At 42.9% G+C, this 19,284-nt stretch overlaps 1 protein-coding gene across 1 annotated transcript; it reads left to right on the top strand.

Moving 5' to 3' along the window:
- The first annotated feature begins 4,788 nt into the window (after positions 1-4,788).
- On the top strand, positions 4,789-6,977 carry kcna4 (potassium voltage-gated channel, shaker-related subfamily, member 4). The gene has a single exon (XM_029497973.1). It carries the CDS (start codon positions 4,789-4,791, stop codon positions 6,874-6,876), a length of 2,088 nt encoding a protein of 695 aa, XP_029353833.1. The 3' UTR covers positions 6,877-6,977.
- The last annotated feature ends 12,307 nt before the right edge of the window (positions 6,978-19,284 follow it).

The raw sequence follows: 19,284 nt of genomic DNA, 5'->3' as shown, positions 1-19,284 counted from the left end.
GAAAATGAATGGATGAATGAATGAAAGTTTTGTTCCACATTTCCTCTTACATTACAGAAGAAGAGTGCACAAGCTACCAAAAATATCCCCTCCAGGAGTATTACAACTGGAGATTTAAAGAAATACTTCAGGGAATGATTCCTTAGAGGAACTTTGTATCCGTTTTCTGGTCTGGAATAACAGACTTTACTTGTCCTAATTAGAGTTTTTATATCAAATGGACAGGACTGAATGGGCTCTAGATGCTGACTGGTGTGTATCCCAGCAGCAGGCCTGCACTGCATCAAATTCAATCTGCAAAGTTTCAAAGGTGTCATGAGTAACACTTTTATTGTCCCAATACTGAAGAGGAATCAAATAGATCTGTAGTGGCAATAGGTTGGATGATCGATAGCAATGACTCAACATTCATCTTGCCAGGTGTCCAAATGTCTTCAGCGCCCCTGCTGTCCCAGAAGATGTAGGTAAGTGCACTACCAACAAAGACTGTCTGCACAAACATCTGGCTGTAACTGAGACAAATTTTCTATTCTTTTCTTTATGGTGAAAAACTGGGACGTTTCATTATTGTCATTTGCATGCTTCAGTGCAGGCCGTCTGATTTTTTTTAGCTGGTCACTGACCGTCAAAGTGCTTGTAGTGTAAAGTCAGACCCAATCTTTCCTTCATGTACTGTCATTACTCTCATTACATCAACATATGTCTATGTATAAATAGGAGTTAATGCGGCCACATTGATGAAAAATCACCATAACATTCATTATTTTGACTTGCCTGAGGCGTTCAACATTTATTACTTAAAAACGTAATGCACTCTTAATTGTTCTTTCAATGGTAATGGATTGTTTTACTATCTGAGAAAAGTCATTTGTTGGTCTGCTTATTGTGTTATAGTCTTCATATTAGCTGCTGTACTTTCCCCTACACTCAAAAAAAAAAAAAATCGTTATTTAAGATCACTTTCATGTACAAGATGAATAATATATAGGGAACAGTTTTGTTCTGTTTCTTTTACAAACCAAGGCAAGATGACCTTTAACTGTGCACTGTGTGAGATGGTGTACTGTGACTGTTATAATCCAAATTAGACAGGGAAGTGTCTGAGACAGCTGTAGTTACACTACACTCATTTCTGGATGACATTCTTTGAGAGCACATGCTCTCTTTTTGTATTGTTCCCGCAGTTACTGGGCCATAATATGCTTTTGTTTCCCACCACTTTTCCAACAGGGGAAAAAAAGGTATTTTGGTCTTGAAATTTCTGTAAATCGTAGATGTAAATCTACAATGGGTCCTTTTTGACTACAGGTACATATGTTTTTGGAGGATGAGAGGAAAACTAACATAGGCTGACTTCACTGAGAGACTTCCCATCACTCCTGGTTGAGCATTCATTCATTCATCTTCAACCACTTACCCATTTCCAAGTCGCGGGGTCACCCTGGACAGGTCCAGTCCATCACAGGACCAACACACAGAGACAGACAGAGACCATCAACCACTCACACTCAGACCTACAGACAGTTTAGAGTCAGCAGTTAACCCGAACATGATGTCTTTGGACGGTGGGAGGAAAACCCACACAGGCACACAGAAAGGCCCCAGGAACTAAACCCGTGACCTTCTTATTGTGAGGCAACAACGCTAACCACTACGCCACTGTGCTGCCCCTGGTTGAACATGTGGACATCAAATTTCAGAGGTGCTGGTTAAGGAACAACACCCATGTTGTGTTTAATTTGCTATATTTCTGCATTGTATTCACCCTTTCTGGTAAAAAATAAACAAATAAATTTGCAGTAATTATTTTTAAAATCAACAGAAAACAATGTACCATCTATTTGACCCCACTCTGGCTTGTTTTACATATAAATATCAATGTCAATACAAATTTAATGAACAATAATCTACAGCTTGTTCAAAGACAGATATTACTTCTGTATGACACACCCCAATGATGCAAAGAAACCTTTAACAGAGCATAAACTGCGAATAACTGATTTTCAATAACAGCTCTCTAAATCAGGGAAAGCATCTCTTACTGTGTTTTGGGATTTGTGGTTGCAGGTGACTCTTGCATTTGGATTGAAGACTTTAAGGGATAAACTGAAGTATTTCGTTTTGGTTTACAGAAATGAATCTTACTCTACTTAAAACGCTGGGGGACATTTGCATGCCTCCATTTTTTTAAGCAGCTATGCTGTTCTACAGCTGTGTACAGCACTTCTTTGGCTACATGCGTAGATTTGATGCTTGATATTTTTACATGTGCAGAAAAATTGCCATGTTTCTTACAGCTGAGGGTTTGTCACAGCTCCCTGTGTAGTAGACACAAAGGTTGTATTTTACTGTCACATCGTCCAACTTGTCACAGCCGCCAAAATCAAAATCTCTGTGATTACTATTGACGGAACACAATAAAATTATAATGGACAAATAAATTAATTGATTTAATTATACTGACTTCAGTACTCACTTTTATGACCTGTCTTGAATTAAATTAATCAGAAATATTGGATGTTAATGATTAGTTTTCATTTTTAAACCTCTATTAGAAGGTTGCTAAAGCGACTTATAATATTTAAAGCTCACAATTATGTTCATTATCGATCAATGTAAAATAATCATCAATCAATAAAGTCTTCCTCTGAGTCCAATGTGACAGCTTCAAACATCTTGTTCTGCGGGCCCAAGAGTCCAACACAAAAATGTACTATTTTAATCTTAAAGGAACAAGAAACAGCTTTTGGAGGTAGTTTTGGCCTGAAGGTGACTGAATCGATCACCTATAAATGATGCTAGATCAGTAGATGGACGCAGGGAGGTCCTGGGGCACAACTATCACTTGTGATCTACACCTGGGCATGTTCAGGTAAAAACTGAAATGAATAAAGATTTCTGACACATTTTCCCTGAGTGGTCTCTGAAGGTAAAACGACACAAAATGCCTCAGTGGGTTTGGATTGATTATTGGAAAAGGGGGGGGGGGGGGGGGTGTGACGACGTCGACGTTATATGAGGAATGGATGGAGTGCAGTCCATTCCTCTGTGGGGAAGGACACCGGTTGCCACCCAGCAGTGATGATGAAGGGCAGAGCAGGCTCGGGTGTGAGACTGCAGCACGGTGCGCAATGACCGGCTGCATCCACTGGGGGAGGACCGAGCACCGTGTGCGTGCGCTGCAGCACATGAATGACTTTCTCGCCGAGGCTCTCCATCATCACACACAATGGGAGGGATACAGGAATATAGGTAGGGCCACAGCAGCAGACAGACAGATGTGTGACACTCACACTCAGCCACGGGGCCGTCTCCCCCATCGCCTGCGTGCAGCTAAACTTTTACCCCCCGCCCCCACCTTGCATCTTTTTGCCGTGACCGTGTGGAGCTGTCATTGATGCCAACTCGCTGCTTGCACACCTGCTTTTTTCTCTCTCTCTCTCTCGCTTTCTCCTTCCTCTCCTTAAATGATTGTTGCTGCCAGTACACCGGGAGCGATGCAGTACAGACGGCGGCTGAGGCGGCGATGGATCCTGTTGAATTGAGACAAGACGTCGAGACGCAGCCAAAAAGTGTCCTCCCCAGAGTGCGTCAGACCGCGGATGCTTCAGAGTGGATGTTGTGGTCGCTGGTTTGATACAACGATGGATTTGTGATACTCCCCCCTCCCCCTCCCCCCCACAAACCTCTTACCCCCCTAAAAATAATCAAGTGGGGAATTTGGGCAAAAGCGAAGAACTGCATCCTCACCTACCTTCCCCCCCCACCCCTCTCTTCTCCTGCTCCAGCAGATTGGTTTGCTGGTTGGGGGGGTTGAGGAGATTTCGTTCGGCCCCCTTTTCACATGTAAGTATGAATGTGAGAATGAGGAAGGCTTTTGTAATGAGCCGAGAAAATCGTGCGTAATGTCTGTGCGAAACATAAATGTCTTCCTTGCACTAATTTCCGAAATTGCGTTAATAATTGTAACAATCCAATTAAGTTTTAGCGCCTCATATTGGGAATAAAATGCGTAGTATCTTAGTCTGTGGAGTCGCCAAAAAACAGGGACATCAATGTGAATACATCCTTTTCTTTCTTTCTTTCGTCTTTTTTTTTCTGCCTGTAACCAACTGCTGTTGTGTCTTGTCTCCCTTTTCCTCGCAGCAGAGCATCAGGGGGATAAAGTCTGCCAGAATCACCGGAGCTCCGTAATATCACAGCAAAGCGCCTGTTTTGTTGCTTTTTCTTTTTATTTCTTATATGTCATCGCATAAAATGGCAACCGTGAGTGACTACGGAGGATCAGAAGACACGTTTGGGCGCAGGAGAAATTAACCACCTGATGGGCACCGGAGAGACGGAGGGGAGCTTGTTTTGGTGGCGCTTGTTTGCCTGGTGATTCGTAATGCTCCACAAATAACTGCAAGTTTGACACAGAGCGGAGGGTCTGCGCACCTGGCCGCGCCGCGCCGCGCCGTGCCGTGCCGTGCCACCGGCCCTCACGTTTTTTTGGATGTGGTCATAATGTCATGTAAGGCCTGCGCCTGCCCCGGGAGATAGGCTGATCGATATGTCCTATCATGTAAGTAGCCACACGGGCTGCTCTCTCAGCATGGACCCGATCGAGGCGCGTTTGTTATTCTTACATTCTCATGTTCACAACTGATCGGTCGAACCGGTGGATGTCTCGTGGTCTCTTTGTGCGCGCTCCGAGCTGCAACTTTTATTCTCTGGCCTGCACCGACGTCTCCCTGAGGCGGTTCCCGTAGCGCCCGCGGACCGACCCGCTGCGCCCGTTGACTGAACATGGAGTTTGCTATGGTGGGCGCGGACGGCGGGTGCAACAGTCACCTGCCGTACGGATATGCCCAGGCTCGCGCACGGGAGAGGGAGCGCGAGAGGGAGCGCCAAGCTGCTCAGTCTCGAGCGGCGGCGGCCGCTGCTGAAGGTGGATCCGGTGCGGAGGGAGGAGGCGGCGTGGGGGGGTCCACCTCCACCTCCACCTCCACCTCCGGCCCTCATCACCTTAACAACCGCCAGCATCAGTCTCGCACCGCCTCCTCCACCAACACCAACATCAGCAGCAGCGGCGGCGGCGGCACCGCCTCGCGCCCCTCCTCCTCCTCCTCCTCCTCCTCCACCTCCTCCACCTCCTCACAGCCTCCACAGCACCAGCAGGAGCCCGAGCAGCAGCACAGACTTCTCAGAGAGCGGAAAAGGCAGCGCGGCGTCGGCCGGTGGAGACGCAGCCGGAGCACGCTCGGCGGAGACCTGCGCCACTCGGAGCTGGCGCTGCTCGGATCCGAGGAGGACATCATGATAGAGGAGGAAGAGGCCGAGGGAGCCGAGGAAGAGGAGGGGGAGGAGGGGGAAGAGGAGGAAGGGGGCCGGGGGAGCCAGAGGTCGAGCTTTCTGTGCGACATGGATGATGAAGAGGAGACGGTGTCGATCACCGACAGGCGCCCTCAGTCCGGATACGAAAATGTTTACAGCGAGTGCGGCTGCTGCGAGAGAGTCGTGATCAACGTGTCGGGTCTGAAGTTTGAAACTCAGCTCAAGACTCTCACTCAGTTCCCGGACACTCTGCTGGGGGATCCGGACAAGCGGATCAGGTACTTCGACCCGCTGAGGAACGAGTACTTCTTTGACCGGAACCGGCCGAGTTTTGACGCCATTCTTTATTATTACCAGTCAGGCGGCCGGTTGAAAAGACCCGTCAATGTGCCGTTTGACATCTTCTCCGAGGAGGTGAAGTTTTACGAACTCGGGGAGGAGGCGATCCTGAAGTTTCGGGAGGATGAGGGCTTCGTCAAAGAGGAGGAGAAACCTCTGCCGGAGGACGAATTCAAGCGCCAGATCTGGCTGCTCTTCGAGTACCCGGAGAGCTCGAGTCCCGCCAGAGGGATCGCGGTGGTGTCCGTCCTGGTTATAGTCATCTCTATAGTCATCTTCTGCCTGGAAACGCTGCCGGAGTTCAGGGACGAGAAAGAGTATCTGCAGCCACGACACAACTCCAGCCAGCCCGACCACGGATTTACCCCCTTCAACGACCCCTTCTTCATCGTGGAGACGGTCTGCATCATCTGGTTCTCCTTTGAGATTATAGTCCGCTTCTTTGCGAGCCCGAGCAAAGCCGCTTTCTTTAAAAACATTATGAACTCCATAGACATTGTATCCATTTTGCCTTACTTCATAACTCTCGGCACGGACCTGGCGCAGCACCAAGGCAACGGGCAGCAGGCGATGAGCTTCGCCATCCTGAGAATCATCCGTCTGGTCCGGGTGTTCCGCATCTTCAAGCTGTCCCGGCACTCCAAGGGGCTGCAGATCCTCGGCCATACCCTGCGCGCCAGCATGAGGGAGCTGGCCCTCCTCATCTTTTTCCTGGTCATCGGCGTCATCCTCTTTTCCAGCGCGGTGTACTTCGCCGAGGCGGACGAGCCCACCTCTCAGTTCACCAGCATCCCCGATGCTTTCTGGTGGGCCGTGGTGACCATGACCACGGTGGGCTACGGAGACATGAAGCCTATCACGGTGGGGGGCAAGATAGTGGGCTCCCTGTGCGCCATCGCCGGCGTGTTGACCATCGCGCTCCCGGTGCCGGTCATAGTGTCCAACTTTAACTACTTCTACCACAGGGAGACCGACAACGAAGACCAGCCGCCGGTCGTGGAGAGCATGCCCCCGGGGTGCCCCTACTTCCCGGACTTTCTAAGGAAATTCAAAGGCTCGCCCTCCGGGTCCTCGCTGGGTGACAAAGCGGAGTACATGGAGATGGAGGAGGGGGTCACCGAGTCGCTTTGCGGTCTGGACAAAAGCCCGAGTAAAGGAAACGGCACAGACATAAGCAGAAAAAACAGTACTAACTCCAAATCTATTCAGACTGACGTGTGATCAGAAGTAGTTTGTTTTCTTTCTTTGATTTTCTGCAGAAGAATATTCCCTGTAAAGATGCTCTATGCCCAAAAGCAGGTGGTCCCCCAACACCAGTTTTTACGCACTGCACAGAACCACCGCCCCCCCCACCTTTCCCCCCCTCCCCCCTCTCTGCCTCACACACAAAGACACACACAGACTCACAAAGCACCAACTGGCAACGTTTTCTCTATCTCAGTAGTAGTTGATCCCAAATGCCCTCCGATGATGACCAATATTTATGAATGAATCCAACTGACCTGTGCGGGCTTCCAAATCTGACATCAAATTTAAATTGAAGAGAAGACAGCCCAGGCATTCGCACTTTATGAGTTTCATCTGTCAATAACAGAATGGATAGGGACGGTTGTTTCGCTGTTATGCAATAAAGTTAAACATTTGTTTGCACTAATGTAGAATTTTGCGCTGGGTTTGGCAGATTTTTATTTTAGAGACAAAAACTGTAGGCCATGCAAATGGCAATAATTTAGTCATCCTCTGACAACTTAGCTGAAGAATGAGCAACGCCCACCTAGAGAGCAAACTAAGGATAGATACAGCCCCTTTCATAGCTGCTACTGAAAATTGGAATCCAGAAAAGGAAAAGACAGACAATGAGATTTTTGTTAGTGTTGAAACACTCGATAAACAGAACGCTCACTGATAAGATATTCTGATAAGCATTTAGCAGTCGTGAAATAAACCAGGACAAGAATGATTTTTTATGACACCTGCACAAATATGCTTTTCCACAACAGGCCGAAAAAGCCTTGTGTGGTTGACCCAGCAGGAGAGCTAAGCACATGAATCATCAGAATTGAAAATGGCTGGAGAAATGACCTGCCCCACCAGGTTTTTGTATGGACAGGCTCAGACCCTGGGCGACTACAGTTTCCCCAATTTCATTTAAACCACCTCAAGATGACAACATCCCTTTACACAGACACAGATGGAAAGCTATAGCAAAAACGACTCTGTTGTGGAAACTCCCTGGAGGGGAGTCTGCGAGCTACTTCCTCTCCTGTCTGCTGGACTTCGAGCACAAATTTTTTTTTTCTCAAGAGGACTATGATTATCACTAAGCTCAGAGGATGTCGGGGTGTGGATGTCTTCCAAGGTATGTGGCCTGCAGTTTCTGTGTGACAGTGATTTATTTATTTTTTTTTAATTTTTTATGTGCAGTGATCATGAAAACAACTCCAAGTGTCATGAGAGTGAGCCAATAGCGCTCCTAAAAATACCTGACAGATGACGAATACATGCAGCACTCAGCACTAGATGTGAAACACATTTGAAATCATCTATCAGCCTAATCTTTCTTGTCAAATTTTGGACTGATGCATGGTTACACGTGCATATTAGTGAATAAAATCCTGGCGTACATGGAGTCCTCGTGTGGTCAGGTAATGGTTATGCTGCATATCCACCGCCATCACACAAAGGATTGTGTGGCTCATTAATAGATTTTGTGTACTGTGTACAAAAGCAGCTTGAGAACAGCAAGTCCTTTTTTTTTTTTCTTCTTTCTTTCTTTCTTTTTTTAACTCTTGGGGAGTTTAGTCCATGCTTTGTGGGACATATTTAACTATATTCACACCAAAAGAGAAGTGATTTAATTTTGGCGTCCTCTTATGTTGTCCAGTCGTCTTATTGGTGATTGTGGGGACACATCATCACATGCACTATGCAACACAACACTGACAGAATTGCACCACATTTGACGGTCTAAACTGTTGCACTTAAAACATGTTAGTTAAACATTTTTTATGTTGTAATGCACTAATCTAAACATTTTACCCCCACATGTGATGTTGCAAAGCCTTGATCCTCCCTCCATTCAACTATGTGTTTTGCTTTTTCTTACTTAAATTGGATGTTTGACCTTCGTAGTGCAGAATCATGTCTGTTGCATTCAGGTTAAAGATGAGTATACTTAAGGAAAGAATTTTGTAACAGTGTCAAACTGTGGTCCAGCACACAATTTAGACCAATTTTAAAGTTTTCAGTGGGCAAACCTTGAGACTGTACAGTGAAGTGAGAAGAAAATCCACTTGGATATTTATAGACCAATTGGACTGATAAGATAGAAATCTAAACCAGAAAACAAAACTTTTTTGATGGAGAAAGCAAAGTAATATTTAAATTGGCATATTTTCCTGTCTAAAAACAGTAGGGTTATTAAAGAAGTGCAAGGTCCCACATAAGGTCGCATTATGTGCCAATGGGCTTACAGGTGCAATTGGCTTAAATCCTAAATATTGCAGGATGTAATATTATATAACACATAAGTATTATAATCTAGTACATAATACAGAATATGTTCACATTTTTATATTACCCATCAAAGCAGCGTTTCTCTATGTCATGAGTATTTGGGTGGAGACACTTTGTCATTTGTTGAGAAGAGTCACAGTCACACTGTGACTCGACTGTTTTTTTGTGGTGCTTTAAGTAACAGTACCTGCGTCTTGTCTTTGGTCACAAACATAGACATGTGCATGACTGCAGTAAACCCATGCTCACTTTATCAGTGCTTCTCAGCCTCCCTCCTGCACATAATCACTGCATCAGCATACAATAATTTATTGCACTGTGTGTTTGTATCCCCAGAGGAACTATTCAAACTTTCAACACCTGCACACACAAACACACGTGGTACCGTCCCGGCACAGAGCCAACTCCTCTTGATACCTCACACTTAGCATTTACATAATATGGCTTATGGCAAGAGGCAGAATCCAAACATTTTTCAAGCAAGCTGAATGGGTCAGGCATATTCTTAGGCCTGCAGCTTCTGAGCTGTCTGTGAAAGCAGCCTTCATTCTGAGCTACAGAGAAGCGCTGAAGAGTTTTCGCTATTTGTAGAAACCTATTGTCACGTGGACGGCGAGTCTTTAGGCATATGCCTAGGCCATGTGACAAAGTTAAAGTTATTTATGGTTATTTCTCAAAAGGTATCCCATGCCTGTCAAAAGTCATAGCGGAGACCAGGTTATGTAACCGACGGGAAGTACAAATGAGTGCAGTAGATCAAGGGTGTTGCTCACCTGTTTCACCAATCAATGAATTGTTTGAGTCACATCTGTTTGGTTAGCTCTGAGCTGCTGCCCTGCTCCTCAGCACTGTAACATGAAGACATCTGGGGTGTTTTGCCTGCAGGGCAGAGAAACATCAATTCCACGTTTAATACTTCAATATTTTTGTCTTATATTGACTTGATGCTTTGCTGAATTGATTGGAACTAAAAGATTTACTTACGGTAAAAGTAAAGACCTTACAAACACAGCGCAAGACTGCTCATTGATAAATGTTTTTCAAAAGGCTATCCGTGTGGTGCACAGAGCAGACAGTGATTCAGATTGTCTTGTTGAATGTATTCTAGTTTTTTGACTCTCATTGTTATCAGAACCAAAGCTGGATTACCAGCAGGGCAACATGGGCAAGGACTCCCAAAGGATCCAGGTTTTCCATGTGGCAACTACTTAGTTGTAGTTTAATTAATTACAAGATTTGTTGGTAAGAGATACCTCGAAGGCAAGTGTCAAACTCAAGGCCCGTGGGCCAGATGTGGCCCGCCACGTCATTTTATGTGGCCTGAGAGAGCTGATTGTCTTAAAATAAATAAGTCAAAAGCGTGCATTGATCATTAACTACATTTCCCACAATGCATTCCAATTATGTTACCTGCAAAGTGACGGCATCCCGCCACTAGATTGGAGTGTATCCAGATCAATGCGATTTTCAACATTGAATTTGGAAATACAAATGATCCCAAAATGTCCAGGAAGAGAAAAATTTATGAAAATGGAAGGCTGTTTCATGAGAGATGGGAAGGCGAATACATGCTCGTGCTTCCAGGAGAAAAATCGGTATGTCTTTTGTGTTATGAGGCGGTGTCAGTTTCAGAGTAAAATCTGCGTCGCCATTTTCACACCAAACATGGAGCTAAGTATGCCAAAGTTAGTCTTCCGCAAAAACAATAACTGGTGTTGGATTATTTTTTTCTTTATTCACTTGGATAGTTTTATCGTTGATTGACGGAGTAATGTGGGTTTCTTAACCTGACAAATTAAAAGGATTTATGTTATAATAACAGAGCAACTTGCAAATATATATTTTTGATTTTATTTTATTTTTTTATCTATGCAAACCCATATGTAATATTTGTAATTTGAATATGTAATAAATTAAGAGTTATTTAACATTAAGCAGCAGTTACATTTATTTTACATTACATTTGGTTACATTTAGTTACATTTATACTGTCTTACAGTTAAATGTGGCCTTCGATGAAAATAAGTTTGACACCCCAGGTCTAAGGCAAAAAAACAAAAAACAAAACTGAGAATGTCAGCAGCTGATGGCAGCACCTGGATTGTATCTCAACTACGCTGTTATTGCAGAAAAAGCTTTAACAGGGTATTCAGAGCAGCACATATAGAATAATAACAGGGGACGTGAGAGGGTTGAAAGATACCTTCAGTATTTCAGATAATGTCTCACTGCAGCCTGGGGGAGGGCTCTATTTGCTTTCAAGGAGCTGGATAAAGAAACATTGGGGAAATGTGTGTGTAGAGAGTCTAACATGTAGCATAGTGATTTGTTATAGTGCTGTCCTATTCAGTAATGAATGGATCATGAGCTATCGTATGACCTTGAACTGAAGAGGAACACGTTCCCTAAAATAGCTAAATGTTAAGAATAAGAATAAATTAAATAGGCTTCTACTTCACTACACAGAAATGAGATTTAAATATGTGCATGTACCTGCTCGCCATGCAACCTTTGACATGAATAAGGGGTTCATTCAATTACCAGATGGCAGGAACGGTTTGGGAGCTGATGGGAGTTAAAGCTGAGTCACAGTCTCAGATAAATGTAACAGACCAGATTTTTCACAGTGCTTATTGGCTTTTACTAATGTTTTATTTACTCCTCACACTCCACTGTCCACAGTGCACATTTTACGTGACAATTGACCCTTCAGGGTTGAAACAACCTGCTCTGCATAACAGAACACAAATTGTGCTGACAACCGTTGGTCAAAGTCATGACTGACTCGGCTGACAAATGGCTCATTTAGCTGCTCAGATAATGACTCCAAGCTGTGGCCAAGATATCCATCCACCTTTCACATCCGCTTATGACTGTTCAGGGTCACAGGGGTCTGGGGCCCATCCCAGTATACACTGCATGACACGCAGTGAACACGTTATCCACAGAGCTCATACAATGTCAAAACTACATGCAAAATTACATTTGTTTCCAGTTATCTGACCTGCAGGTTTGTTTAGACTCATGCATCCAAACCTGTGAAAGCACCAGGAGACCATGCAGACCATCAGAGGACTTAACACTAAGACAAACTTACAAGCAAACAGCATCAACTGTATGCCTTAAACTTAATACAAAAATGCAGCAATAAATCCTACTTCCATGAGGATTATATGTTCAATCTTTGAAACTATTATGGAGATCGTTGGGTCTTGTAGTCATGTTCATGTCTGTTGTGTTGTTGGTGAGCTGTTTCTAGTATGTCCATGTAAAACACAATCAAAAATATGAATGAACAGTTCCACAAAGTACAGCTGAAGTTACAACCCTTAAGTTGTAAATTCAACAAGTTAACCTTTTTGCAGGTAGTGAAACTATACTTTTATATATATATATATATATATATATATATATATATATATATATATATATATATATAAAATAAATATATATCATCTAGATCACATTCTCTCACAATATCTTGAAAATATTTAGGTCTTTTGTATGAGATATTTGAGTTTTAGCTTTATCTAGGTGTAATCAATAAAGAAGAAATTAATCAGCCATTAGATAAAAATTTTCCTGCTGATCTTTCAGCCCCAAAACAAATCCACTTTTTTAGATGATATCCCAAACAACATGTGCAGCATTGACCATTATTAGAAACAAACGTTGTATCTGAAGTGATGAAAAGTTATATTCTACTTCCAAATGGGGGTATTGATCTGGGAACTATGTGGCAGGTTGTTAGAGGCAATGACAGGTAGATACAGGCCCCTTGAACTGCAACCGTTGACGAGCCTGCACACCAACAGAAATGTGCATGGTTTCGGGGATGCGTCAATCTCTGCTCTAGTTGGAGGTGAGTGCTGGGAAGCCATCGGCACATGGGAGGGTGGGGCATGCAGCAAAGACACTTGCTGTGCTTGAGTGTTTATCACCAAAGAAAGAACTGTGTATATTCCTGAGGCCTGGAAAACACACTGAGTGCATTTCATTTGCTAATCTTATTTTGAAATGCGCACCATTTAAATCCTTGCAGTTCATCCTGTCCCTTTGCTGGCGCATTGCTACTATTCTTGCCATATCACCACCACGTGCCAAGTACAGGAATAGTGTGAAACCATTGGCACAGGTGTGTATTCAGTCTACAGTATGTCCGTGTGTGTGTGTGGCCATCAGAAGCTAAGCATGGATCCAAACACGAGCACATTGCTCCACAAGCTCAGTATCTACCTTTAATGTTATACCGACTGCCACTCATACTGCTGTCACTCAGAATTATCAAATAACTTGCTTAATTGTTTAATGAATTTGCAGGAAACTGAGCAGAACTAACTCTGTAGTTTTCCATGTTTTTTCCACATGAATGCACGATGCTGTGTAAAAGGCATACCAGAAGCTTCGGTCATGTGCATTTCCTTGATATTTCTCAGCATGATGAAGGTAGCAAACAATGCATATATGCTCGCAACTCAGTTCTAGTGTGGTTAACTATAATATCTGTAGACTATTATCTGCAAATGTTAGGTATCTGAGTGAGAATATTCAGTTCCTCCGCTGATCCAATTGTCATCTTTTTTCATACGTGTAATGATCTTGTGGGAAAATCATTAATCAAACAAAATTACAAAGACTGGAACAACATAATAACAACAGCTACCTGTTTGAGAAGTATTTTTTAAAGTCAGTACTAAATAGTGGATTCATAGATGAGCCGTCATGCATCACCGATAAAATCTTTTTCCGTGGAATTAACCAAGGCAACGTGACAGAAAAAACAACAACAGAAACAGAGTGGATTTTAATGAGGCTGGAATGTCCTGCCAAGACATTAATCAGGCCTTTCGGCTAGCTGTGCTGCCAACACACACAACACACTAGCTGTTGTCATCATGTCAGAATTTCTGCTCAATGTTTTCCCTTTTAAGAAACTAGCCCGATTGAGCCACCTTTTTTCTAACCTCATCAACAGCAGGAAAAGATGCAATTTATCAAAATTTTAGCCAGTGAGGGCACTGGACTCTGATTACTGCAGAGCTGCTGTTCAAACCTGTTGGCGTGGAGTCAGAGTGGACCGGAGACTAAAGTAGCTATAAAAGATAGCAGGCTTTTAACCAGGTGAGAGCAGCATCAGAGAGTTTTTGGTCTGGGTTTTCTAATGCGTTCCAACTCTTCAATTCATTTTAAGCAGTTTGGTTTGTTAGAGAAATCAGACATTGTTGCGTTAAAAATGCGGATTTTCATACCATAATACTAAGTCTTCAGTGTATTGGGTTATCTCATAAAAAAAGAAAAGAAGCTTGCTAATGCTCACCACCCTCTCAGACCAAGGTTTGATAAAGATGACTAACACTTTCAAAAGTAAATCCACTATTATTAACCACACGAGTGGTGCAATAAAGAAGTAACTGGACAAGCTGCTCTTTTATTGACTGATTAATGGTCCTATGTTAACATCTTAATTTTTTTAGACCATCCTGTACTTTAGCTTGAGAAGCAAACTGTTTGTCACCTGCAGTTTTCCATTTAAACATAGTGTTCATGGCCCCCTTTGATGAGAGTGGTTAATAAAGCACATGTAGGATTACAGCCCCGGTGTAAACTTAGACCAGCTCGTAGTTTCCATGTAGCAGTTACATAATGTCCCCCTATTGAAGGATAGCAACCTGATTCTTTGAACCCTCCATTGTTTCCCCTCTTTCTAATTGGCTGCATTAATCTTACTGTATCCCAGGCTTTACTGTGTTACTGCATTCCAGACGTGTAGATTGTATTGCTAATTACACATATGCTTCAGTGTTGGGTTTCTGCATGAACACAAGAAACCACTGTCTTATGCAATTGCCTTAAAGCTATTTACAAAATTAAAATAAAAATAAAAATCAAAAAGTAAATATCAGGCTCACTTTTTTAAGCCTTTCCCCAAAAATAAGGGGAATGTGAATGAATAATGATTACAAATCAATATTCACAATATTAGAAAGGTATTAGAAAGGTATCTTGTGTAGCTGAGGTGTGCCTGGATATGCATGTGTGTATGCGTGGTCAAAATGTTGATTCATTTTGCTGCCAGACAAACAATCTGGGGCAGCAGAGGATTAGAGATTTGGTATGGCATATGGAAAGGTAAGAATTTAAAAGATTTGTCATATCACATTGAGGTACTTTTTCACTTCCAGCCGTCATTTTTCAGTGTGCTACCTAAAACCCCAAAGCACTGCAGCTTTTTTTTATGAACAAGCTTGAGATTTGATTAAATGGAGCAACTGCTAAAGCAAAACTTCCTCTCCCGCTCCCTGTGAAGATGAGCCGGTGTGCAATAGACAAGCGTCCTGCTGGTCCTGCAAACTTTTCAGGGGCTGCAGATGCTCAGCATTGACTGTAGAAATCAAGCAAAACACACACACACATACACCAGTAGGGGGCTACACAATCAGTGGAGGGTAAAGTTGATAGGCAGGCCGGGGTGATTTATTGTAAAATTCTATGTGACCATGTAGCTTTCTGGGTAGATATCATACAGTGTATCAGGGTATCAGTGCTAGGGCTAGAATCTCATAATTTTACTCTGGCTTTGAAAAAATGAGGCTTGTGGATGAGATCACCTTCCCTGACTCTGTTGTTGGTCACTGCAGATGGTACAGAGTGCAGAGAAAAGCAGCTCATGTTTAAACATCAGTATGTACTCTGAGTGTGTGGAGCAACCAGAAAGGTGACCGTTACAGTGAGTATATTAGCTAAGCAGCTAATATATTTCAAATAACAAGCTGTTAGAGGTGGACGAGTGAATGTTTCTGTTCAGAGTTTGCGTGTTGTTTCACTGAGTCGTTTCCATGTTTGAGGTGGTGTTCCCATCAAGCAGAGCCCCACCCGCCACATGTGAGTAAAATGAAACTTACGGCTGCTGTTCATCACTTTTTTTTTTATTATTTTATCATCAAATGTTCCCAGTTGATTCAATCTGGGATCATCAGTCACATTACTTATCTTTTTTTCACCCATGCAATGTCCAACCCTCTCATCAACTAACGTTTGCTCAACCGTGTTTAATAGACGAGGAAAGTTCATACCGAATGGTTGCATGTTCAAATGTTCAATTTATTTATTCATTTTTTGTGAATTTCTGAAAGCTGTGCGCAATACCATTGCTGAATCAGATATGAAAAAAGAAATGAACCTAGAGAAAGCCCAGTTATATGTATAGTGGCATTTAGATGGAAGCAATTCAAGTCCTTGCAATGGCATGGAAATAAAATAAGAATAACTATTAAATGGCATTATGTTAGCATTTAAAAACAATAAAAGACTTTTAAATAAATAAAAATATTTCTCTTACGAAGGGGCACGATCTAATGATGCATTGCTACAGTGATGAAAACTTTAAAAATAAAGTTAATACACAAGATTAAAAAGACATTAGGTTGATTTTATTGCTAAGGTGCAAGGTTTACTGCTGGCCTCAGAGTAAACCTGTCGTTGAGACATTTCATTCACATCACACTTTAATCTGTTCATCTGTATGAAATGTGCTTGTAGTGATGCTCTGCTATTGCAATATGCACATAAAGTTGACACGAAGTAGTAAGGAGCAGAATGGAGATGTATTAGCTCATAACAATGATGCAGTTCATTTGCCATTTATACCAAACTCTCCAGGCTGAGAGTCTTACTTTGGGTGATGACTAGGGGACACAGATATATAATGAAGTAGTAATTAAAGGATACTTTTATTTGGTTCAAACAGTCAACCCATCATAATGATGAACAAATCGTTCATTTTCGCATCCTCTTTTCATGGATCAGTTGCGGTCACAACTACAATTCAACGTTGACCACGTGCCTATAAAACAGTTGGCCTAAGAAGACATCAAGCGAGTCATGATCACATTAGACAACAGACGAATCCTCCTCCTCGGACACCAAGGACTCGTGTGGGACGAACCAAACTTGATGACATGATGGGCTCATGCAATGCGTCACATTAATGTGCTGTCATTGTCTACATTATATAACATTTCTCTGGCTATGACTCGACACTTGTGCAGTTACGATTTCTTTTGTGAGGCACATTTTAATTTCAGTCCCTGTGTCCCATTTTAAAATAGAAGACAATGTACAAGTGCAGTGGGCAGATGCAACAATGGCTTTAGAGCTATTCATATTGCTAAAGAATTTCACCCAAATAACAGGAGAGGCTTTTACAGCAGCTCTGACTAATCATCAGTCAAATTATGTACATTATTCATGTAGGCCTGCTATATTGGGCTGCAGCACCCATTTCACACAGCCTTAACTGTAGCAAAATAACAGCCCACAACAAATCTCCTGCTAGATTTCATTTCATCAGTGGAGGTGTCTATAAGTTTTTTTGGAGTATAGGGAATATTATAAACTGAACTGTAAGGCCAGTGAGTGAAAGCTGTTTGTAATGATTTATACGACAATGCACAATATATTTACAAAGCTGCAGAGAATTATGACCGACCGCATGTCTTCTCAGGCTCTTAGCTGATTGTTCCAGGGTGATTTGACAACATGGTTGTGTTTCACCGCTCTTGTGAACCCATTTTACAGCACACAAGCTGTGGTAATGATGAATGCACCAAGGGCTTTTCTGTGTGGAGATTGCATGTTCTCCCTCGAATGTGTTCGCGTGAGCGTGGATAGACTGCGTGCTGATGAAATAATAATTCAGATTCTTGTGTAGTGTCTATAAACAGTGGTTAGATTAGACTGGGTCACTGCATTTGAACATTTGGTCATACGGTGTTTTGGCTTGATGACGCCAACCTAAAAACATTTTGTCAGGACTGTGTATCTGACAATATATTCTGGACTTGTTCAGCTCCCTGATGGCTTTAACCAAATTAATGCATCTTCAGATTTAAGCGGCAGTTGTGCAGTCAGGCCAGCAGCCATTAATGAATTAATTCAACACACATTATCTTTTTCACTGAGAGATTCGCGCATAACGAAGGCCACAGGACAAGCTATTTTACTGCACCTTTCACACCAATCAAAGCAGCTGACAGACAAACGGCCAACGGGGAACTTTCTGCAGATCGGTCAAAGTGTCGTCGTTTGTCTCCAGGTGTTGTAGCCTCACTCAGGCCAGCATCAAAACAGGTTTCACGACAGCAACTAGGATTTCCAGTCACATGCAGACACCGAGCATTAATCAGTGATTACATTTTTCCACAAAACGTTTGTGTCTGCAGTTAGATGGAAAACCCAGTGCACTGAACAGTCCATTGACTCCTCATCACCCACAACTTTACGCTGCACAGTCTAGAAACTGCATAACAATCCCTCTCCTGCTTGGATCCCTGTCTCCGAAACCTGTTTTGTTTCCTTGCATTTTTCCCCGGTCTGCCACAAATCAGATGTCTGACAAACTGTTTCACTGATTACATCTTACACAGTTTGCTAACACTGTCAGTAAGCTCTATATCACCATTATCTAACAGATATTACACAGGCACAGTCAATTACTTACAGTTGTTACAAAGGAAATACAATTTAGGCTTAAAATTGAGATCAAAGAAGAGTGTAATTCATTGCCACGCACAGATGACTGCACGCCTCTAAGCTGTGTCTTTTCTCCAATAGTTCTAGACAGCATGACAGCCATTACTGTTAAATGCTGATAGGTTATATCCTGTTATGTAAGTGCCACATGTAAGTCACCATCAATTACAGTCAGATGACCTCAGGTTTCACCCTGAGGTCAGTCCTGGTCACTGTCGACGTGGAAAACACAAATATTAGATGAGCCAACATCAGAGGGTGTCTCCTCCTGTATCGATCACTGTTATGCAAACTTGAACTCTCCGAAATTAAATTTTTCTTGGCTTTTGTCCTGCACAAGCAGCGTTTGAACGTGTTGGAAAATGGCTGCCATGACCAGACCTCTACAGACCTTGTCTCCCACTCGCTCGCTCTGCTCTCCTGCTTTGGAGTGACTAGATGCTTTTATGTGGAGTGACTAATGCGCGCTCTAAAGGGCCTGGGGTGTATCTCACTCCGTGTGCATGTGCGCAGTTATATGCATTTGTGTATGTGCGCATGCAAAATGCCCTACATGACCGATCAGCAAGCTTACATGAAGAT

Source organism: Echeneis naucrates, chromosome 3, assembly GCF_900963305.1.
Source record: "Echeneis naucrates chromosome 3, fEcheNa1.1, whole genome shotgun sequence".
Lineage (NCBI taxonomy): Eukaryota > Metazoa > Chordata > Actinopteri > Carangiformes > Echeneidae > Echeneis > Echeneis naucrates.
The sequence above is the reverse complement of the archived record's forward strand: the minus strand, read 5'-3'. Positions and strand labels throughout refer to the sequence as shown.